The sequence below is a fragment of the Corylus avellana genome, chromosome 11, assembly GCF_965113065.1.
Source record: "Corylus avellana chromosome 11, dhCorAvel1.hap1.2, whole genome shotgun sequence".
Taxonomy (NCBI): domain Eukaryota; kingdom Viridiplantae; phylum Streptophyta; class Magnoliopsida; order Fagales; family Betulaceae; genus Corylus; species Corylus avellana.
Genome location: NC_142500.1, coordinates 12,492,289 through 12,516,257, shown reverse-complemented (window position 1 = coordinate 12,516,257; position 23,969 = coordinate 12,492,289). Strand labels below are relative to the sequence as shown.

At 35.2% G+C, this 23,969-nt stretch overlaps 2 protein-coding genes across 2 annotated transcripts; one reads left to right on the top strand and one right to left on the bottom strand.

Annotated features, from left to right (window-relative positions):
- Positions 1 to 10,075: 10,075 nt before the first annotated feature.
- Positions 10,076 to 11,609, bottom strand: LOC132166778 (uncharacterized). Its single transcript, XM_059577663.2, has 3 exons — positions 11,511 to 11,609; positions 11,035 to 11,097; positions 10,076 to 10,327 (listed from the first exon to the last, which is right to left on the bottom strand). The coding sequence occupies exons 1-3, from the start codon at positions 11,607 to 11,609 to the stop codon at positions 10,190 to 10,192; spliced, it is 300 nt and encodes a 99-aa protein (XP_059433646.2). The 3' UTR covers positions 10,076 to 10,189.
- Positions 11,610 to 18,035: 6,426 nt separating this feature from the next.
- LOC132166355 (PRLI-interacting factor) lies at positions 18,036 to 22,890 on the top strand. The gene is made up of 2 exons (XM_059577157.2): positions 18,036 to 18,893; positions 21,794 to 22,890. Exons 1-2 carry the CDS (start codon positions 18,192 to 18,194, stop codon positions 22,730 to 22,732), a joined length of 1,641 nt encoding a protein of 546 aa, XP_059433140.2. The 5' UTR covers positions 18,036 to 18,191; the 3' UTR covers positions 22,733 to 22,890.
- The last annotated feature ends 1,079 nt before the right edge of the window (positions 22,891 to 23,969 follow it).

Sequence of the window (23,969 nt, the reverse complement as noted above, 5' to 3'; positions counted from 1 at the left end):
GAGAATACGCTGGGGGTGTTCCGGCGAATCCTCCTCCGATGTTAAAGTTAGCTCCTTTCTGAGTTCTGTATAGTGTTTAGTGAGAAGGAATCATGTACCTGTCTTCTTGATATCTTGGTCTTTTTATATCTAGGATTTGCACATATAGTTATGGTGACCGGACGGAGGATCTGAGATGCCGTGATGAAGGGGATGGCTGATATTATTGTTCCTTGACTGTTATGGTTAATGTGAACCTTTCCTGCAATTGATGCATATCCCGAGGATGGCGCGTAACTGCTACTGCATTCAATGTCAATCCAAAGGTGATCTGTAACCGTTCTCGTAATCAATAAGTATCCAAGAATACGTGTAACCATCGACGTGATCAATACGTTTTGTTCCTATAGCTGTCGTACTAAATGATATGTAGAGTAGATCTTGATCCAACTGGCTCGGTAGATGATGTGGGCTTGATGCTTATGATATTCTCGGGTGTATGCTGTGTAGGGGTGGGCAAATTAACCGTTACCGTTTAACCGGCCGTCTACCGGCTTCGACCGAACCGATATAAACCGTAGCCGATATGCCGATATCCTTATCGGTTAAAAAAAGTATACCGGAATTCTGTCCGGTCCGGTCCGGTCCGGTTCGGTTAAGTGGTGCTTATCGGTTAACCGGTTTAACCGATAATATTTATTAGTCCCAAAACGGCGGCGTTTAGAGAGGTTATATAAATCTCTATCACCCCACCACAGTCGAACCCTAAGCCCCTAAAATCAGTAAATCACGCCTCGGCCTCTCAGTCTCTGCTCTCTCGGTCTCTCGTGGAGTCGTGGTCTCGCTTTCTACACACTCAGTGACTCACCTGAGTCACCTTCTCAGCTTCTCTCACGGACACGGTAAGCACTTTCACTTTCCTCTGTAGAAAAATAAAATTTTACGTGCAAGAAAAAGAGTTGTAAGATAGGGATGCCTTCGAGTAAATATTTCTCTCTCTCGCTATTTTTTTTTTTTTTTTTTACTTTTCATTTTGGTTTGTTTTAATATTCTACTTTCTTCTTCAACATTTAGGCGGTGTAGGTGTGTGTGGCCGAGGTTTGGATGCCCTGGAAGGCTTTTCATGCAATACTTTGCCAACCCATTGTTGTTCTGAATCTATTCTGGGTATGTGTTTCTGATTATTGTGAATTTGATGCCTATGAAATTGGAATTTTCTATCCTTCTCTAGGGTTAGTTCTGGTACAGAACAGATATGTTGTGTGAGGTACATGCTAATAATGGGTTCAAACTGAGAGGCTTTATTTTCTCTAATCAAATTGGAGCAGACCCATTTGATGAAATTGGAACAGATCTATTTTATTGGTTTCAGTGACGATGCACAAGTCAAATTTACAGTTCAAGTGTGGAATAGCATCTTTAGTACTAATTTGGGTGAAATAGCTGTCCAGCTGATTTTTATCGGTTGGCATGTGATTTTACGAGGGTTGAAATCTCTCATCTTATATGTTTTTGTGAATTAAGGGTTAGTTTGAGGTATTAGCAAGCTGCAAGACATTGTTATGCCTTTGTTTCAAATGGTTGTGGATCATATTTTACCAATAGAGAGATAAATGGAGGAATAAAAAATGCTGGTGCCTTCAGTTTTGTAGTCTTTTTTGTTAAGATGGCATATAGGCACGTGGTATATTATTGAACTGTTTCATTTGAACATCTTAACTGTATCTATCTTATGCATTCGAGGATTTCGTAGTTAAAAATGCAGTTAAGTCATAAATGTACTTTTTTTTTTTTGTTTAGGATGAAACTTTTATATTAGCAGCACATTGTTTAGTTGTTTTGTTATCTGGCCTGGCTGATTATATTTTTTCTCTTGAATTCTTGTTAATTGAATAAAGTTTGAGGTTGGGGTTTTAAGTATGCATGAATTGTGGGATTTTCAGTCTAGTTGTAGGTTGTTCAAATTGTTTGTTCTATTATGAAATTTGGGTCATAATACCTATGACTGAATGTTTGGTAGAGATAGAATGTTACAGGTTGTCCAGTTGTAGTTTGAGTTTGAGTTTTGTCATAGCCCATAGGTAAAACATTGTCACATTAGCTAATTAAAATCAACCATTGCTTTTTTACTTCAGAAGTTCGTATGGCTGCGCCTTGACCTCCAACATCAGCTACTTCTTCTTGTCCCATTGGCATAGATGATGAAGAAATCTTTGATGAAGACTTAGACTTTGATAAAGAGACCTTTGATGATATTGATGAATCCGATGAGTTGGATACCCAAGGGATTAGATGTGCTGGTTCTAGGGGTTCTAGGGGTTCTAGGGGAGCATCTCATGGTCGTACTCGTGGTCGACGACCCACAATCCCTTGTAAAAAAAGATTAAGAACAAAAAGATCTTCAGTATGGGACCATTTTACTAAAAATGCAAATAGTTCTGAAGAGGCTCCTATTGCAAGTTGTAACTATTGTGAGGCTCAGTATAAATATCATGGGACAAACAATGGCACCTCTAGCATGTTGTAGCATTTCAAAAAATGCCAAAAGTATAAGAGCTTAAAAGCAAAAACGATGGCTCTCAATCTAAATTCACCTTTATGGCCGGGCAGAGTCAGAGTGATGGTAGTATTAGTAATAACCTAATTGTTGGGAAGTATTCTGAAAAACTTATTAGGGAGACTCTTTGTTAAATGATCATTGTTGATGAATTTCCCTTTTCAATTGTGGAGAAGATGGGTGTTAAGAAAATGTTTAAGGTTCTTGAGCCTCGTTTTGAGCTTCCTTCTCGCTATACAGTGATGAAGGATTGTGTTAAGTTGTTTATGACCAAAAAAGAAATAATCAAAAAGAAGTTGATAATGGTTGGTCAAAGGGTTTGTTTGACTACTGACACTTGGACTTCGATTCAGAATATGAATTACATGGTTGTAACGGGACATTTCATTGACTCTACTTGGAAATATCAGAAAAGAATATTGGCATTTCGCCAAGTGTCGGATCACAAGGCAATAACAATTACTAAGGAAATAGAGCAATGTTTGGTGGAATAGGGGATTACCCGTGTGTTGGCGATAATACTTGACAATGCAAGTGCTAATGATAAAGCAATTAGTGAATTTAGTAAAAGAAATATGTCCAATGATGATGTTATTTGTCGCCATGAGTTTGTTCATGTGAGGTGTTGTGCCCATGTTCTAAATTTAATTGTGATGGAGGGTATAAAGGGTGCACATGATTCAATTGAAAGAGTCCGAAATATGGTGAAATATGTGAAGGGATCCCCCCAAAGATTAGCCCTCTTTAAGTCTTGTGTAGAAAGGAAGAATCTTGGGTGTTGGTCTTCCTTGACTCTTGATGTTTCCACTAGATGGAACTCTACTTATACCATGTTGGAGGCGGCACAAAAGTATGAAAGGGCATTTAATCTTATGTTAGATGAAGATTCGAATTTTGTACATTATTTGAATGATGATTGTGGAGGGAGGAATGTGTTGGGGGCTCCCAATGAAGATGATTGGAATAAGGTTCGACACATTGTTAAATTCTTGCGTGTGTTTTATGACGAAACAATTCAGATGTCGGGTTCCTTGTACTCAACTTCTAACTTGTTTTTTGGTATTCTTCAAAATGTTTATCATTGTTTGGATGAGTATTGTGAAAGTAATGATTATTCATTGAGTACCATGGCAATGCAAATGAAAGAGAAATATGATAAGTATTGGGGAAATTTTTTGGCTATTAATCCTTTGTTGTTTGTTGCTTCGGTACTTGATCCACATTACAAGATAAATGTCTTGGAATTTTGGTTCCAGACGAATGTGGGTCTAGTAAAAGCAAAAGAAATTGTTACCAAATTAAAGGATGTCTTGAGCCGGTTATATGAGCAATATGCTAAGAATGAAAGTGGGGCTAGGTTTGGAAATGAAGAGCGTAGTTGCACAAGTTCCTAAGGTGTGGGTGTGGGTACTAATAAGAAAGATGCTTTAGCTATTTACCATTCATTTCGGGGGTCCAAAAATGTGATGATGTGTCGGACAGAGATAGAGCAATATTATACGGAAGGTGGAGACTCCAAGTGACAACTTTGATATTTTAATGTGGTGGAGAGTAAATAAGGTAAAGTTTCCGGTTCTCGCCGAGATAGCACGAGATGTCTTGGCAATTCCACTTGCTTCTGTTGCTTATGAGTCGGCCTTTAGCACCGGAGGTCGCATCATAGATCCTTTTCGGAGTTCTTTGGCTCCGAAAACAGTGGAAGCTCTTATTTGTTGTCAAAATTGGTTGAGATCTTCTCCCAAATTTCAGTATGTTGAGTCACTCTTGCCTGATATTGAAGATGAAGAAAGCTACATGCTTGAGTCGGGTAATATTTGTTAATTTCAAATTTATTCATTATTCTAATTATTTGATTAAATTATTTTTACTAATCCTTTAAAAATTTCATTGTGGTAGAAATTTTGTCTAATTCCCTCACATTTGACGCGAATTAAGGCTTAATGGATGAACTTTGCGGGGTAATGTTTTGTTTAAAGTATTTGGTAAGTTTTTTGCATCTTATTTTTTTCTTATTCGATATTTTTTTCTTACTCTTTAATATTAATTACTAATAGCGATTCACTTGATTTATGTTTTGATTTGTTGGATTATTGAAGGAAGCAAATTTAAGGAATTGAAGATAATCTATGTTTGAGGTGGCTCAAGGAAATTATTGTGTAACCGTGTTGATGTTGATGTTTATCCATATTGATCACTATCTTTATGTTTTCTCGCTTTTATATTTGTGTAATGGTATTGCCCATGACTTATTTTCTTTTTGCTAAGTGACTTTAATTAGTTAATACTTTGTTTATTATTCATTAATGAATTTTATTTTAATTTGGGTTTGGGTAGGTTTGATGTTTTTTTTTAAGTGATGGCATTTGATGGGATTTCTTTGCCTTCGGTAAAAGCATTTTTCATTAACTAGTTTTGCTAGTCTAATTAGCATTCATTATGTTAATTAGTGCATTTGCTTTGGAAAAATGTATTTTATAATATAATATAAAAAAAAAAAAAAAAAAAAAAAAAAAAAAAAGTTGAAGTGGATCAATATAAAAAAGCTTTAATTTTTAGCCCAAAAAACAAATATTTGGGTCCTAACAAAAAGTATTTGGGCCCTAAAATAACTCATTTTTAATAAGTTATTTTAGCCCAACAAAAAGTATTTGGGCTCTCAAAAGTCAAAAAAACTCATTTTTGGTTTTTAGCCCAACAAAATAAATTAATATAAAGCTCTCGGTTAAACCGGTTAAACCGGTTAACCAGTTTAACCGGACCGTTTAACTATGTACCGTTTTAACCGAAATTATCAGTTAAAATTCTTATTGGTTCGGTATCGGTTAATAAACCGTTTAACCGAAAATTATTGGTTAATAACCGATAAAGTCCTTAACTTGACCGTTTTGACTGATACCCAGGCCTAATGCCGTCCTGAGCCACTGTGAAATGGTGATAAAGTCATCCAAGTCTCCCATATTGGGCTTCATTCTAGTGGGCCTATCCTGACGTTTTCGGCTTTTTCCTTAAGTTGCCAGGTCTGGGGCCCATTGACCGGAGTCCCAAATTTATGTGCAACAGTCGCAGAATGTAAATTTGCTCTAGTTTTGTTGCTGTCCCCAATGGCAAGGTAGTTCTAATAGCCACTTAATAATCGCAGATACACAGTTCAAGGGTTTTCCTCTGAGAAATTACATTAATAAGCTTCCTGTTATTTGTCTTCCCCATAGTGATTTGTTCCTCCCACCCCCTTCAGCTCTATCTCTACTTTGAGCCTGTCTAGTGTCTAGTTCTTTTACAAATTTCAAACCTGCAAGACCCTAATATTTTAACCTTCTTTTTATATGTGATACTCCAAGTCAAGCCTAGTCAAGTCTGGTAGTTTATTGAATGCTTTGTGCCTCAATGATGAAGTCAAGCCTCTCTATGGGAACTCCCTCAAGCCACTTGTCCAGTGTGCCCCATTTGTGATCCTTAGAAGATGGTTATATAAACTTATCATCAAGGTAAAATAAGCAGAATTGCAGTATGCCATTTTATTCAATGGAGTCAGGCAGTCGTGAAATGTTTCGCTGCCGTTACTTGCAAATAAGTTCTTTTCCCTCTACATGATGAAGAGTATGGATAAAAGGTTTTTGATCTGGTGATATCTTCCATGATTTAGTATGTGGAAAGAACCAGAGGTTGACCCAAACGATGAACATGCCATATTTAGATGCAAATATATATATATTCTTTTTTTTTTCTTTTTTCTTTTTCATTAATGAAAAAGAAGTTGAGTGGAGGGATGTTTAGCTGCACACGTCTTACATTTTGCTAAGTAATCGAAAAATAACATTAAAAGCGTAAAGGGACCTTTAGATAGACAGAAAGTATACAAGAGAGAGAGAAAGCACATAACTAGAAGGATCTTACATTTTGCTATGTTGATTCACCATGCTCTTATTTTGGCAGAAGCATCCTGGTTCCCCAAAGCAGCAGAGTGCAAAAGGCAAATACAAAGGCCCCACTTCCAAATGATACCGTATCGCAGTCCCCAAAAGTCTTTCTTACGTGTCATAAGCATGCTGAGCGCATTATCCATCTTCTTGAAATGTTGCAGGTAAAACCTTATCATCTACTATTTACTCTTGCTGTACAATCCTTGTTTTCTGTGATTTCTGGGCCCAAGGGGTTGTATTTAATAAAATGTAGGTGTAGGCCTCTAGCGGGGTCTGGTAGTTGTATGGATGATCAGTTTAAAACTCTTCTTTGACCTGGCCCTTGTTTTCACCATGCCGTCATCCGAGTCTGGTTTGAACTCAATTTGGCCATATAATGTTGTCTTGGACAATGTTATATGCTGAGACCAATTAGACAACCTGAGATGGTTTTAAGGTTGTTTCATGTAATATGAGAAGGCTGGCCAGTGGGCAATTAGCTTGGTTTGACGAGATACATAGCCATCCTAACCATCATTGGGGGAGCACACACTGTACAGAGTAACTCCAATGGAAAGGACTCGGACATGAAAATAGCTACAGAGACCATGTTTGCTGGGTGCAATTGTGATTGCTACGTGTTTCGCCTCGGTTAGTGATCCGAAGCATTCAGCTCGTTGTGGTTCTTTACATCTTTTGTTTCCGTCTGAAACCGATATATTCTTCAGATAAAGCCATGGACAAGATTCAGCATTGAAAGGCAGCCTGCTGTTCCTTTCTGGTCTCTGCTATTTGCTAGCATGTCTTCACGGAGTTATGATTATTGGATACTTTGGTCATAAAGTCCTGTTAGAAAAACTATTGGAAACCAGTATATGATTGTATCATGTGTAATTGATTCAATTTTCTTCTACAGTGAAGTTTTTTTTTTTTTTTTTTTTGGTTGAAACTTATCATAAATATGGAATTTTTATGGCATTGACTTCTGATCAATTTTTCATCCCTTGATCGGATTCCAGTTATCAAGCCCTGTGAGGATGCATGTACTTGACTGTGTAGAAACTGTCCCTTCTGCTGATCTGTTTACCCCAACTTATGTACTGCATACTAACCATAGCAATTCAGTTCCTTCATGTTGGTAGGTTATATATACTGCTGTGGAGATAATATCAATTTTCTTGCAAAGGAAATTCAAATTCTAGCATGAGTTCTAAAGAATCACTTCTGCAATTTTTCCCAAATAACAGAGAGTGCCTTATGTCACAATCCCCATGGCTAATCAAGTGTGAGGGACATTACCACCATTGAAAAAATAAAGAAGAAACAAAATCATAATTCCATTTCCTTATTAGAAAACAAGTAGAGAATCCCTAAATTTAGCGAGCAGGATTGGATGAATTTTAGACTCATTGCAAATATCTGAATCAAAAATAGAGACACAGGTAAGGGTAATAGCTATCACCTTCATTCATGATCTGGTGTGTGGAGCCGTCGTTAGATGTGTTGTCTATCAATGGTGGTGTTTGCTTACACCAACAGAGCCTAGGGCCCAGTTTGGCAAACCATTTTCTTCCCACTTTTTTGTTGTGCTTGATGGGACTATACACTGAAGACCACTACTGCCCTATGAAAAGAAGCCTATAATTTTGAAAATCTACTGCATGACTCGTGAGATATCTTGGGAATTGATCCTCTTCACTTTAATTTATACTTGAAAGATATTTTTATTTTTTTACTTTTTTATGGATAAAAATATTCATTTAATATAACTAAAAGGGTATTTTACGATTCAAATGAATTGGAGAAAATCTTAATTCGAAATACAGATGTAGGGTAGATAGGTTCAATTAAAACAAAAACCAAAATATAAATTTTGCCCTTTTTGCTCGACTCCTACAAAGAAAGTTTTCCACCCTTCCTCTCCCACCAAAAAAAACTCCCCTTCCCTTCAAGTAAGAGCTGCAGATTTTCCCTCATTTGTGTTGGTGGGTCGGCTGAAGAACAAAAACACAACCGGATTTATCTTATTCCCTCAAACTTCTGTTGGTGCATATCTATACCATTTCGTGTTTTCCAAGTTGGTAGTTACATAGATTTTTTTTTTTTTTTTTTCTTCATATTTTAGAGTAATGAAAATTCAGTACACAAGTACAATTGGATTTGAATGTGTAAATGGGTACATTATAATTTGCAAATTTTGGTGATCCAAATTTCATTCTGTTCCTTTTCTTTCTTTCTTTGCCTCTTTTTTGATTTGAAAGTATAAAATATGGATTTATACTTCAAAATATATTTGCTAATTTGGGACTAATTAATGAATATTCTACTTACTGAAAGTATAAAATACCAATATTTGAAAGCGTAGGGCATAATCTTAATTAGTTGTTTGTGAATCAATATTTCTATCAATACTTTTCCACCCTAAAATTTAAAGCCATTGCATTCCATACTTCCTATCTGTGCTATAAAATTTCTAAATTTTTTCCTTCAACGCTCTACTATTCTCTATTTATTTGGAGATTTTCTTTCAAGTTTGACCTCACTCGCTCTTTGGCTCGCTGTAATATTTGTTTTGAGGTTTTATTTTCCTAATGCAATTTTCTCAAATATATATATATATGTTTCGAAAAAAGTTTTAGCATGTGTTTTTTGTTTTTTGGGCTAAGCAAAGGAAGAAGAGGAAAAAATTGAGATCCAAAAAAAGTTTTAGCATGTGTTTTTTGTTTTTTGGGCTAAGCAAAGGAAGAAGAGGAAAAAATTGAGATCCACTAAGGATACGTTTGATATTGCGATTTGATAGATAATAAGTGCGATTTTAAACTAAGTCATAGAAAGTTGAAAATTTGCTATTTAAAAAGAGAAATGATAGCGACACAACTTTGGCCCAACTTTTCTCTTATTTGGTCATTTTAAAAAAAAAAAAAAAAGTATGAAGTAATAACATTCTATATGGTCTTTTTTTTTTTTATTCAGTCTTTTTTTTTTTTTTTAGATAAAATGGTGTTTTTCTTCCGAAAAATGGTCATTTTGTTTTGTTTTTTTTTTTTTTTTTTTTAAGTGGTCATTATTATGAAGAAAAATATCATTTTTTTTTTAAAAAAAATACCAAACAAAAAAAAGACCACATAGGAGGCTATTACTTCAGAATTTTTTTTTTTTATTTTTTTTTAAATGACCACAAGAGAGAATAGTTGGGCTAAAGATGTGTCAAAAAGTTGTGTATCTATCATTTCTTATTTAAAAACCTAGAAATCGTAGGTAAGGATTTTTTTTATAAAAAAAAAATGCACAATTTTAAAGATTAAAAATGCGATTTTTAAGGGTCAAACTAAAATTTTGTCAAACGCTTAATTGCGTTTTATAAAATCATGTTTTTCAAATCGTACTTTTTAAAATCGCAAACTTAAGCTGCGATACGAATATCATATAACTGAGATGAGGTTGCATTAAAAATCTGCTATTAATTTTTCTTTTTTACAAGTCTTTGTTGGTCCGACTACCATATTATGCCGCTCATATTTCAAAATGATTATTCTTTTGGGATGGGAGGTGACCAATAATCAAAGGAATTTATTTTATTTTTTTCAAACTCAAAAAAATTCTTAAAGAGATAAACGAAAGAACAAATCAAGCATAACGATGGAAGGGCAAAATTTCATCCTGTACTCATACTACAGTAACTATACACATATATGTTAATGACTTAATGTTACATAAAAAAAAAAAAAAGGAATATATATAGTAAGCAAAATGACTAGAAAGGTGCTGATGCTATATCCCTCGGTTCTTGTAATCGTAGATGGCCTCTTAATCCTGCACACTCCTGCTCTTCACCTCTATCCATCTTTGTATTCCCATTATCCCTTGCAACACCAACAACTGGCTTTAATCCCTGCTCACCATTTGGGACGTCCATTCAAGCAATCAATTTTGATCCAAAACAATAATCCAAGGAAGAAAGGAATTGCAAATTATGTATTTACATAACCCATGCAAAATTGAAGAAAGGGAGTCCATTTTCTTGCAGATCTTCATGGGTCAAACTACCAAATGGTTGTCTACTACCTGTGGCAGATATAAACGGGGGTGGGCATCCTCCAAAATTTTGAATTTTTTTTTTTAAGGGTAATTTTTTTAGTTTTCTTGACCTTGACCCATACTCCTCCTTTTCTCGCCCCTGGTATCAATTATTATTTTAGTTTTATCTCTCCTAATACGAATTCTTAGATCTGCCACTGTAGACTAGCTAGTACTTCTCAAACTAATGGTACATGGGAAAGGATTTTGCGTCATAATGATTAATGCGCATAGAGATCTATCATGCATGCAACAATTACCGCTCTTTTGAATTGCTAAAAACTACATTTTTATTCATAATAGGCTAGGGTCGTTGTAGCCAACATCAGCAGTTAAAAAAGAAAAATTCAAAAGTTAGTTGAAACTGTCATCCCATGATAATTTCTAACTTTTCTTTAACAATTTATTATGCAAGAAACTACCCCCTCTCTCTAACACACACAAACATAAATGTATCAAATATAATTGAAATCAATAAAAGAAAACGTATAAATAGTTATCAAAAGTTAAAAGTTAAATTACCTTGGTGAAAATACTTATTGCTTCTTCTATGCTCCTAGTATTCACCACATACTCCGCTGCCTCCTATCACCAAAATGATATCACCAAATTAACATCCTCTAAACTCATCACAAACCCATAAAAACATTCCCATATGCATTTTTTACTACAAACTAGATCATAAAAATTCCTCCAAAATATATATCTTTTGAATGTTAGGAATCATCTTTTTATTCTTTTTTTATTCTTCAAAGGTGACGTGATTTTTAAAATTATCATTGGATCAAAATTTAAATTATAATTTATCTAAAATTTAATGATAATTTTAAAAGTTAAGCCACATCACTTTAACTTTAAGAAGATTAAAAAACGGATAAAAAAATAGATAAAAATAAAAAATAAAAAGATAATGCCTAGCATTACTCATTTTTATTTACGCTAACTACTACAACTCGGTTGGGAAGAAATGGAAGAAATTTTTGTGAGTAAATACGTACCCTTGCATACTGGATTTGATGAATCCCCAGAGTCCTTGGCTCGCTCTCTATCGATGATTTCCTGGCAATCCTCGCCGCCGGCAGCATTGCTCCCTCCATTATATATATATTTAGCGACAAAAACAAACACAATATATATAGTTGAGGGGATGGACCGGTGACCACGAAATGTGCGTAACGTGTCAACCTATGGCCGATAGGATCTGTCTGCGTGGCGTGCCGGGGATGATCTCATTAGATACGTGGCGGGTGGTGATTACCTCGTTCCAATTGTGGGAAGGGAAACCCCCAAGGTCAAACAGCACGAGGTGGCTTCCCCAGAATAGAATGACTTGAGGGGTTTTTGTTCGGGCCGACACTTTCGTACGTGTAGCACTGGAGCCAATCACTGCATGACACGCGCTCATTGTTGTCTATTAATTGTAGGAATTTCTTGTAAGGTTTGGTGGGTACACCGTACACGTGTGTGTTTGGGATTGCTGTTTGTTAATGTCACCGCACTAGCTTAGGGATTACGTTGATGGAGATGAGGCACGTGGAAAATCATGGACGTGAGTCTTAGGGATTCTGACCTACCAATTGGGGGTTGGTGAATGGTGATAGTTAATTAGGGTGAATTAAGGCTTGACGAAATCTAAGGGTTTTTGGATATATATATATAAGGATAAGGGTATTAATTTAAGTCAATTTAACGTCTAAAATTGGATAATTTAGGACATTTTATGCATGTGACTATTTTGCACGTGAAAAGTCCCATGTTCTTTGTTTTTTTTTCGTCATTTTAACACCGGTAGCTTTCACATGCTGATCCAGTTTTTCCATCTATTTTAGTAATAGCAGTTAACAAATGGTAATAGGAAGAAATTAAGGGTAACAAGTAGTAATTTGGAGAGCTAAGGGGGTAAAATAATTAAATGACAATTCAGAGGGAAAAGTATAATTTCCCTTATTAAAAACTTTCCTCATATTAATTTACTCAGAAAAATTGTTGAAAAGCTACTTTCGCCAAATAATAAGCCAATCATGTTTGCTTCCCTTCTCGAATCCAATTCTTCCATTTCTAACAATATTCACATAAGACTACAGCATCCATATATTCATTTTCCACCCGTTTTCAACATGATGTTTAGAGCTATGCCGACAACTTTTACATCTAGAAATTGACGTGTTTCTCCTTGAAAGGACCCTTACTTTTTTTTTTTTTTTTTTTTTTTAGGTGAAACCCCTTACTGAAAATTTTAACCGTTGGATTAAAGGAGATACTAAAATATCATTTGGGGAAATACTTCGTTGAATAAAAACAGAAGGGGAATAATGTTTTCTCCTGGTATTGTCTTAGCCATAAGTGAATATTATTTAAGGAAAAAAAAAAAAAAGAATCTGACCGTTATATTTCTCACTCGATTTTTATAAAATAATATTCATTTAGGATCAGAAGAACACTTAATATTTTCCAAAACAAAACTAATGTATTAATCCTTCCTCTCTTGATTGCCTCTAAGTAGTAAGGAAGTGGACTTTTTATAATTGAGACCAAGATCCTAGCGAGATCCACTTCTAAGTGTCCCATAATTTTTGGTGAAAAAGTAGGCAATAGAGATATTGATATCTTCTCTTAATGGAGCTTCGCCAAGTGGTGGAGCTAGAAAATTGTTGTTGCAAGGGTCAAACTAAAATACGATAAACATAATTTAAAACATAAAAATCAGCACAATCGAACCAAAAATAAAAAATAAAAATGCATCGAGGGTTCAAAGGTGTGCAAAAAATGCTTCCAAGAGTTCATGACAATTTGAATGAGATTTTTGGGTTAATGATTGATATCATCCCTATTTTTGTTGTTTGTCTTTATATATTTAAGTATATATGTGCACTACAAAAATATTGGACTTTAATATTGATTCACATATAATGGGGTTTTTTGCCAAAAAAAAAAAAAAAACGTCATTATTAAGTTACTGACGTTCAAATAGTGACTTTTTCAAAATGACAAAAAGTGCATAGACTAGAATTTGGACTAATTTCGTTTGAACAGTGAAAACGGCATTATTTGGTGCCATTTCCAGCAAAACGGCACCTTCTAGTACATAGACTAGAATTTGGACTAATTTCGTTTGAACAGTGAAAACGGCATTATTGGGTGCCATTTCCAGCAAAACAGCACCTTCTAGAAGGTGCCGAGCATTGTTCACACGTCACCTAAAAAACGCTACAAAAATTGGTAGTTTCAAAAATAAAGAGACACATATGCGCGTCTCTTTATTGTATTTCCTTGTCTAAATTTCTAATGTTTTTAGGTTTGTAAATTGAGATTTGTTTAAAGCCAATGGAATGAAGGACATAGGTCTATAATTTGTTTTCTTTCGTGTTTAGTAACTAAAATAATTTTAAAACAAAAATTAGAAAATTATCTTATAATTAGAAAAACCTATCCATGTGATAGTTGTATTTTGCTTCCTTCCCTTCTCGAATCCATATTCATTCATTTCTAACCACATTCATGGAAGACTATATATACAGTCTCCATATATTCCATTTCCACCCGTTTTGAATATATATATATATATATATATATGTTTTAGAACTATGACGACAACTTTTACATCTAGAAATTGACATGTTTCTCCTTGAAAGTCCCCCTACAGAAAAATCTAACTGCTGGAATGGAGATACCAAAATCTCATTTGGGGAAAGACTTCATGGAATAAAACAAAAACTGATGCGTTAGTCTTTCTTCTCTTGATTGTCTCTAAGTAGTAAGGAAGTGGACTTTTTATAATTGAGAGGGTTCAATACCTAATACCCTTAGGGTTTCATTTTTTTATTTTTTAACTCTTAGGGTTTGATTTTTATCACAGAAGATACTGTGGTTTTGACAAAGACTAAATTGGTTCTTTCGTCCATTGACCATTAGTTGACTTAACGGAAGTCCACGTCACTGACACGTGGACCAATTAAAATTTGACACCGAGCATAAGTGGTCATATCATCAGTGATGACTGTATATTAATTAACCTACCACCTAATTCTTTTTTTTTAAAAAAAAAAAAAAAAAAAAAAAAAACAGAAAACAAATTTGAAATGTTGGGTTTTATTTTGTTAAATAGGTATTAAAACAATTAAAACAAACAAATAGATTTAAGATTTAAAACATAAAAACCATTGAATTAAAACATACTAATCGAAAATCAATTCTAAGGAGAGGATGAAGCTGCCAACGACGAACATCTGCTTTTCACCCAAACCCTAGGCTCCAGCTTCCTCCCCAACCCAACTTCAGTCTCCGGCGTCCTCCCCCGTCTCTGGCGACCTTGCTTAACCCACTGTTCAGCGACAAACCCTACTCTCTATTTTTGCTTCTTTCCCTTATCGAATCTGTGAAGTCAGAGAATTTAAATATTTTTCACCTTGCTTTAATCTAGCATAGGCTAATGATATTTATAATATGGAGTGTTACAATTCAAATATATAAACTCTCTTTAAGATAAGAGATAATGTAATCTATCTATAGAGTTTCTATTGGGATAAGATTGAAAATTATCTTATGAGAGTATTTATTTTTTACTGAATCCATATTCACCTATTCCATTTCTAACAACATTCATGGAAGACTACAGCCTCCATATATTCCTTTTCCACCCGTTTTGAAGTTTTATATATATATATATATATACACACACGTGTGTGTGCTTTTTTTGAACTATGTGACAACTTTTACATCTAGAAATTAACATGTTTCTCCTTGAAAGTCCCCCTACTGAAAAATCTAACCGTTGGAATGGAGATACCAAAATCTCATTTGGGGAAAGACTTCATGGAATAAAAACAAAAACTGATTTGTGAGTCTTTCCTCTCTTGATTGTCTCTAAGTTGTAAGGAAGCATGGACCTTTTATAATTGAGACCAAGATCCTAGCAAGAGCCACTTCTAAGTTTCCCATAGTTTTGGGTGAAAAAGTGGTCAATGCTCTTAGCTTGTCATGCATAGAACACGCACTTTTGCCCACGCCCAATTTCCCGATGACACCTGACTAATTGCATACAACGGTCCTAGCTTTATTGTACAAAAAGAATCATGACACCCATGGAAGTAACATATATGTTATTTTATTATTCTGATTCAGAGCGCTCGATCTAGAGTGATTACCTTTACTAATTACTTATGTATTAGAGCTATCTTTCGTTGGCATTCCGGCAAGGCTTCGATCTCATCTTCTCCCTTCTTTCATGTATTCATTGCCCGAAAGCAACCGTTCGATCAATTGTATCATCGAAAAATATGACTGATTTGCTCACTTTTAAGCATTGATTTAACCAATAAAGAGATGCCTTGTCCTTTAGGCCAATTGAAGCATAGACATTGGCTAAGAATAGCAAAATCCATAGCTTATGACGAAAATAATAAAGCAAGATTTGAAGACAAATTAGAATAAAAACATGTTAGAGAATAGCATCATTCTATTGCATCATGAAGATGATGCACGCAAGGAACATTTTTAAATTTTAACTTAAACTCATAATTTTAATTTATTAAATTTTATGAAAAGTTATTATATGATTAAAAGATACTATGGAGTGCTTAACATCTTCTTCATGCATAATGAAACGTAAAGACCTACTATAATTCGTAGACATTAAGTACCTAATTTAGGATAGGACACTTTAAACTTTGGAAAAAATATATTTTAGCCCTTCAAACTATTATTCATTTTGCATTTATACCTCTAAACTTTACAAAGTGACATTAGGCTATATTCCCTTACTACCACTATGTGTCAAATTAGATACTTTTACTTTTTCTTTTTCTTTTTCTTTTTTTCTCAAAATACCATTGAAGTTTTTAATAAATAAAATTCAAAATAATATATATATTAAGGTGATAATATTGAAAGGGAACCATCTTTTTGGTGTTTTTTATTTTTAATTTTTTTCAGATTGTTATTCTTTTAATAAATCTAAGGATATTTTGAAAAGAAAAATGCAAAACTAACTAATTTAACATGCAACGGCAGTATGCGATGACTCAATATCACTTTTAAAGTTTGGAGGCATGATTGTAAAATGGGTAGTATTTTGAGAGGCTAAAGTATATTTTCTTCTTAAAATTTTCTATAACCATTTATTAATAATAATTAATTAGAGCCTAAACACATGAAATCTTTTGTAATTGATGATAACTTCATACCCATATGATTCAAATCCTAGTTCGTTAAGGATTTGACATCAATTTGTTGTAAATTAATCAGTGTCATCACTTTTCCAATTAGGATTGTTTGTCCCAATCGCCTTGTTATTCTATTATTTTAAGCCAATTAATTCTAACTTTTCACATCAAAGAATATATATATATATATATATATATATATATGGGAAAGGAGAAGAAAAGGAAACATCAAAGAATAGTTTGAAGCACGAGACCCAAAAAACCGGGACCGATGCCTTTCCCATTCCAAGAGGCAATCAAAAGCTCAAAAGTACACCAATTTATGTTCTCCCCATAATCATTGCTCAAAAAAAAAAAAAAAAAAAAAAAAAAAAACTACCAATTCTCATGTAGTACTGCAATTCTCTATCAAAAAGTACAAAAAAGAAGGCTAAAATGTCCCAGAGAGATAATTCAATCTGCTGGGATCACACTTAATGAAGTGGAGATCATTAGTTCAAATCACCTTCCCTCATCTTGTACGGACATGTCAACAAAAAAAAAAAAAAAAAAAAAGGCCAAAATTAAATAGCAAAAAGAGTTGGATGATTTTTTTTATATATATTCACGGTGACGTAAATTTTTAAAATTACTATTAAATTTAAGATAATTTTTTCAAATTCAATAATAATTTTAAAAATCACATTATATTTTTAAAAAGAAAACTTTAAAAAAACTCTTCTTGTATCATTACTAATTTACCACACACAAGCAAATAAAAACAAAAGGGAAAGACATGTTCTTCTCTCTGTCTATTATGCAATTTAATTTTCTCAAAATGTCCTCCAAATGATTTGAAAATTGCAATGTCACCTCCTTTGTACTCAAAAGTGTAAAAATATCCTTATAAACAAGGACGGACCAAGTTTCAATTTGGGGAGGGATTAAGGGCCAAAATTTTTTTGGAGAGGGACCAGTTGGCAAAAAAAATTTTAACTTTTTTTTTTTTTTACCTTAATTTTTTTTTTTTTTTTGCCTAATTTTTTTTTTTTCTTGTGATTTGGGGGACCAAGGCCACTCCCGTCCTTGTCCTTGCTTATAAAAGATTTACAATTGGTGACCCACAAAATTAAAAAAATTTGCTCTTTTTATTTGAATGTTTTATGTGAAGAAAAAGAATACATTGCAATTTTCTAATAATTTGAAGATGATCATTTTAATTAAAAAAAAAAAAAAAAAAAAAAAAAAAGAAGCAAATTTCGTGATAATTAATGGAGAGTGACTGTTGAGTACGTGTAATTTTCCCAAAACTAACATACCGAACTAAATTCCAAAAACCCTTCACGATTCCCAAGAAAACCAAGACCACCTACATATTCTCTCTCTCTCGCTTTCACTCTGTGGAGGGCAACAATGCTGTAAACATTTTCATGGATTCACTCACTCTCATACAAACACAAACTGACACATACGCACTCTCTCTCTTCCTTGTGCTCGTGCTCTGAGTCAGTCCTTGCTCGCGATCCGAGTCACCCCGAAATGGACCATTCCGTCCGCCGGAAACAAGGGTCCCGTCGGGAGGGCCTGGTGCGCCGCCGATCATGGTGTTGCTCATTCGCAGTCCCGCCTTCAAGTCCAGAAAGCCTCTCTCTCTCTCGCGCGAAGTCTCTTCCCACCAAGTCCGAGACCCTGTCAAAACCCAGCACCAACTCGGTCCCCAACTCGCCCCAGAGCTCCAAATCCGGGCTTGGCTTCGTGGGTCGGACCCGGATCGACCCGCGTCGAATCCTGTCCCCTGGACGGGTCTCCCCCATCGACTCCGATCCCACCGTCCATTCTGTCCAAGAAGATACCCCTGTAGCTGTTGAGTCCTCCACACCCCGTTCCAAATCCCAGAGCTTCCGAGCACCGCCGGCGGGCTCGCCCTCGAGCTCCGGGTGTGCCGAGAACGAGGGTGTCTTCGACGTGAGGTTGAACTTGAGAGGGAAGAGAGGTGGGTGCTTGGTCTTGGAGCTGAACTCGGAGGTTCTGAGCGCGAGTTCAGATGTGTTCGGGGCTTTGATCGAGGAGTATAAGAGGAATTTGAGCGGGTCGTCTTCTGGGGCGAAAATGTGCAGGATTGAGGTCCCGGAGGTGGAGAATCTTGGGGTGTTTAGGGAGACCATCGAGCTGATGTTTGAGGACGATATTCCAAGGCGGCTCTTGAAGATCGGTGCGTATCGGTGCATCGATATACTGGAGGTTTGTGGCCTTTGGGTTTTCTTTATTTTGAGCTTTTATCATAGTTTGAAGTTTCTGTTTCTGGGTTTTGTTGGAATTGTTGTTTCTTGCGGGTTCTTGTGCTTGTAGTAATGCCTGAGAGGGGATTTCTTTGAAATTCTTGCGCTTTGTGTGATTGAAGATTTGCTTGGGTTGATATGTGTCGGGGTATCTTGATGGTATGTAAAATTGGAATACTTGTAATTTGAGTTAGACTATATGCGTGTTGCTTGAAATAGTATGTATAGGAATGGGGTGGCTGCAAATTTAATGAATTAGAATATTTGCATTTGAGTGAGATTGTTGTGTCCGGAAAGGTCTGTGGCTTTAGGTAAAAGTATGGTCCCTCCCATTTTGAGGAAACGGGGCGTATGAGTCTGATGTTTGGTGGAGCTCAGTTTATCTACTGCAAAATTAATTTTTCAGTGTTCATTTTAGTTGTCAATCTCATAACTTTCAATTAAGATTCTTGTTATTTCCTAGTAAAACATCGATTGGAAACTGGATGGATAAAATGTGCAATTCATAAGAAGAAAGTCCCCTTCAAAATGCATCATTTTTATTTTATTAATCTGATAATCGAGATTTGTTTTTGGCTAATGGCTATGCAAATAGCGGTCCACCAAAAAACATTTTAACCAGGTGCTTGGTTGCAGCACCATGTGCAGCCTGTCTTATTCACTGCTTAGTTGCCAAATTTAGTTACATTCTACTAGTTTTGACTCAGCGGGTCCCTATAGTTGAGTCCAATATTTTGGTGGATAAGTGGGTGCTCTATGTGCTCTGGGGAAGCCATTGCAAGCTGACATTAAGGACAATAATGGAACTTTTAGGTGATACATTTCTTTCTTTCTTAGGGATCGCATATTCACATTATTGGGAAAAGGTCCATTTACATCATGTACGTAGAAAGATAGAAAAACAAAAACCAAATGAAAGTAAGAGGTTGAGAACTAAAAAAACTACCAAGACCTATTGATGTTTTGTGGTCTCCAGTTATATGGTGTTTGGTTATGTATGTTACAAATTAAAATTATGACATCTGGGAGATGTTCCATATTTGATCAGGTTTTAGGACAAGTTTTAGATTTTGTAGGGAGTTATGTAATTTAGATTTTTCATTTTATGTGAAAATTTGTGCAAAATTTTGTATTGAGATGGATTATGGTGGATGAAAACACTTCCACCAGTATTTTGAACTTGTCCCATGAATATTATAGTAGATGATTCTGTTGTAGGTTTGACCCCTACCTGGCGTGTATTTGTTAATTTACTTATTAAAAAAAAAATGTTGGTGCTGATGCACATCATGTGTGCGAGTGTGTCTGTAAAACTTTATGGGAGGAAAAAATAGAAATAAGAAGGAAGAGAAACCTACAAGTAAAAACAAAAGCTAATAAAAGAAGAGAAGCAGAAATGCCTAAAGCAGCACAAAAGATAGTTTCAGAGGAACTGGCGGAAAGAATTTAGAAGGGCTAGTATGTCCTGAGAGAAGAACCGGAGTAGTCCTTCTGAAGCTGGATAATCTTCTTTGGAGTTGGTATTCTGAAGAATTCAAGAAACCCTAGATTCTGACTAGTCTACCATTTCTTTTAGCCAGCTGGATAAAGTCCAAGGTTATATTCACATAAACCAAGCATTCCAAATTCTGTCTGTTTGTCTGCTATTCTTTCTGAATTCATCTTTCCTTTCAATGCATTTTCAAACCATAAACAAGGTCTGCTTCATCTATACACTTTTTCATTGTCTTTAAAGGGTCTCAAGGTGGTTAGGAAACTATCTGCACCTGGTCCTTGTGTTAGGTAGTAATAATGAGAGGTGTGGGGGCAGGTGACCATTAAACATTTTATTTCATACTTAGAAGCTACAATTCTATCTCTATATGCTTATGCTTCACAACAAAATTTGTTATAGTAAGTGGTTTTTTTTTGTTCTTCTTTTGTTTCTATTAAGAGTGTTTTGTGGAAGTTACTTATTTTGGGATTTGGGTTGCGCCCCTCTGCGTTCTTTAATGCATCATTACTTATCAAAAAAAAAAATCATATTTGGGATTTAGATGAAAACTTTGTTACTTTGGATTATACACCTGCAAATTACATGTTTCATGCCATTATGATTTCCAGCTTTAGTAGTTTGATGAGTATCAAACTTTCCAAAATCCAAGTAGAATTTTATTTTTGCATTGTCACAAAGCGTACAATGGTATTCCTTTGGCTTCAAAATCAACTTGTCAGTGGGTTACTTTCATTTTGGCTTTGTTCAACATGTATACTGGTTCATTGCTGGGTTGTTTGTTTGAGAAACTATGTAGGTTAGTTTGGTATTAGGTTGGTCCATTGACCAGCCAGCCTGAACCAAGCTGCACGACCCTTACTGGTGCCTATGAAGACTGAACAGTGAGTGAAAAAAATTTAACTTTACAATTATTAAACCTTTTTCTTCATCAGATGTCAAATATCAAATGGATATTGGAAAATGGACCAAATAATCATAGGACTTCTCAATATCCAAATTGTAAAGCGCCCGTGGCTCACTAAATCTGATCCTACTCTCCAGACATTCATTTGCTATGAGCATGGCATCAAGGATTTTTCCTACCTCTGACATTCTGGGGCTTCAAAATTCCACAAGTCTTCTCAACCTATTGGTTAGGACATTGGAAAAAATCTTGTAAACTCCACTACTAATAAGTCGAAAGTCCTTAAGATCAATAGCCCCAGATTTCTTCGGAATGAGAGCAATGGAAATTGTATTAAGGAGAGAGAGGGGGTTATAGTTCTTTAAAAGTATGGCGTTAAGAAAGCTTCTCCAAAATATCAACTATAATATATGTAATAACAGTTGTGTGCTTCTTTAACCAAGTCTTCTCCTATTCTTGCTAGGTATCAGCAGGTATCATGTTCAGCAATGGAGTTTTGTTCTGTTTAAAGTACCTTGAAGCTGTTCCTTGGACTGAGGAAGAAGAGGATAAATTGAGGATCCTGTTTACAAAAATTAAGTTTGATGATGCTACAACTAGAGATATTATGGCTAGACTGTACTGTCGTGACTTGGTAGATTCCCAACAACATTTAGCCAGACAGCTTGTTTGGTCTATCACCAGTTGTACTCATGCCAACGCTAGGAATGAGCTAAAGTCATTAGTCAAGGGTCTCCTGTGCAAAAGTTCAGTCTATGAGAAGGACCAGGCTGATCTCAATGAGGAAGATCTTTACATTGCTTGCCAGTCATGTCTGAGTTCACTTGTCAGCTTGTTTGAGGAGGCCTCTGGCACTATTCCCTATGAGAGATTGGCTAAGAAGGAAAAGGATAGGCCCTTGATTGAACGCATCTCAAGACAAGTCGATAACATAAACTGGTTGCTAGAAATCCTGCTTGACCGGCAAATGGCTGAGGAGTTTGTGGATATTTGGGCAAATCAGGGAGAACTGCTTAAGATGCATGAGAATGCATCTCCAATGGTGAGGTACGAGCTCAGCAGGGTTTCAGCTCTTCTATTCATTGCAATGGGGACCAGAAAAATGCATTGCCGATTCGAATCAAGATCAGGGCTTCTCCTGGCATGGTTTGGTCCAATGCTGTTGGACTTTGGTTGGCTGCAGAGATGCAGAAAAGGCCTTGACATGAAGGCATTGGAGGAAGCTATGGGTCAGACACTCCTTACGCTTCCTTTGAAGCATCAGTATAAGCTGTTTATGGAATGGTTTCGGTGTTTCTCCAAGCATGGCACTGAATGCCCTAATCTAAGCAAATCCTTCCAGATTTGGTGGCGTCGCTCATTCCTAAGAGCTTCTGAAACTTATGGAATTGAATCCAGGTAACTGGCAACCCTCTTTTTCATTTTCCACTGCCGTGTGATATATTGCACTAGTGTAGCTGAAGGGATTCTGACATGTTCTGGGAGTTAATAAGGTAGATCAACTGTGTACAAGTGTTGTAACAGTTGTTAGTGCATAAATTCGCATCATAATTTCTATGAGATTATCCTCTGCTTTGTAAGCTCATAAAATTACTAGCAAAAACCAAAATATATATGTCCACTGCAGCATATATGGACGAAAAAAGGTTATCCCCCTATCACTTAAAAGTTATCCCATCCACGGATTTTCTTTATAATAAAGAAATACCACCCCCTTCTCGTTCCTCAACATCTCAGCAACAAAAACAAAATAAGGCACAATGGACGAGCCCAAAAATGAGCAATCCCGCATCCTATTTTGACTAATGTTATGAACTATATCATTTTATTCTATTTTTATCTTCCCAAAAGCTTATCTACCTTTTAAAATCATTAATAGATTTTGGATGGATTACTGTTGAGTTTTGATAATGATAATTTTAAAAGTCATATCAACTTTGAAAAAATAAACGGATAATCCCTAACATTACTCTCCTATTTTACATGTACCGACAAAAAAAAAAAAAAAAAAAAAAAAGCATCTATTTACATTATTCTTTAAAAATAGTTTTAACAAAATAGCAGTTTTTTTTTTTTTAAGTGAAAACCAGTATTATTAAGTTTAACAAAATAGTAGTATAGTACAAATAGTGGGTGAACCTTGTTACAATGTACGGAATAGAATGAAATAAACTGGAATTTGAGCGAAATGGAACCAAGGGGCTGTTTGTCATTGGACTTTGTTTGTTTAGTGGCATGGAATTGTAGCCGGTTCTGATTGATGTGAAAAAAAAAAAAAAAAAAAAGTAAGAATGTTTGACATGAAAAAGTGAAAAAAAAAAAAAAATTTTAGTAATTTTTTATTTAAATAATAATAAAATGTAATTGATGTGATGTAAAAAATAAGAATGTTAAAAGTTGAGTTTGAGATAAATAATATGGGGCTTTTTTGGGGGTCCATCGGCAAACAAAACCAAGTGGTTTGATGTACCAATTTACCTGTCAATACAAAAGTGTTTCCTTGATTTTGATAGGAATGGAACATAATTCATAACTATGATTTGATATCCCTTTTCCCCCTCCCGCTTTGACAAAAAAAACAACTATGATTTGATATGTCAGTCAAGGATATAGACTGCAAAGTAATGGAAGAGTTGCCC

What these genes read in the sequence shown, in the direction of transcription:
- LOC132166778 (XM_059577663.2), bottom strand. Translation starts at nt 11,609, where the DNA reads ATGGAGGGAGCAATGCTGCCGGCGGCGAGGATTGCCAGGAAATCATCG. An exon ending in ATCAAATCCAGTATGCAAGG is followed by an intron (nt 11,098 to 11,510) that starts GTACGTATTTAC and finishes TTTTGGTGATAG; the next exon opens with GAGGCAGCGGAGTATGTGGT. An exon ending in CAATAAGTATTTTCACCAAG is followed by an intron (nt 10,328 to 11,034) that starts GTAATTTAACTT and finishes AATGGTGAGCAG; the next exon opens with GGATTAAAGCCAGTTGTTGG.
- LOC132166355 (XM_059577157.2), top strand. Translation starts at nt 18,192, where the DNA reads ATGGACCATTCCGTCCGCCGGAAACAAGGGTCCCGTCGGGAGGGCCTG. An exon ending in GGTGCATCGATATACTGGAG is followed by an intron (nt 18,894 to 21,793) that starts GTTTGTGGCCTT and finishes TATTCTTGCTAG; the next exon opens with GTATCAGCAGGTATCATGTT.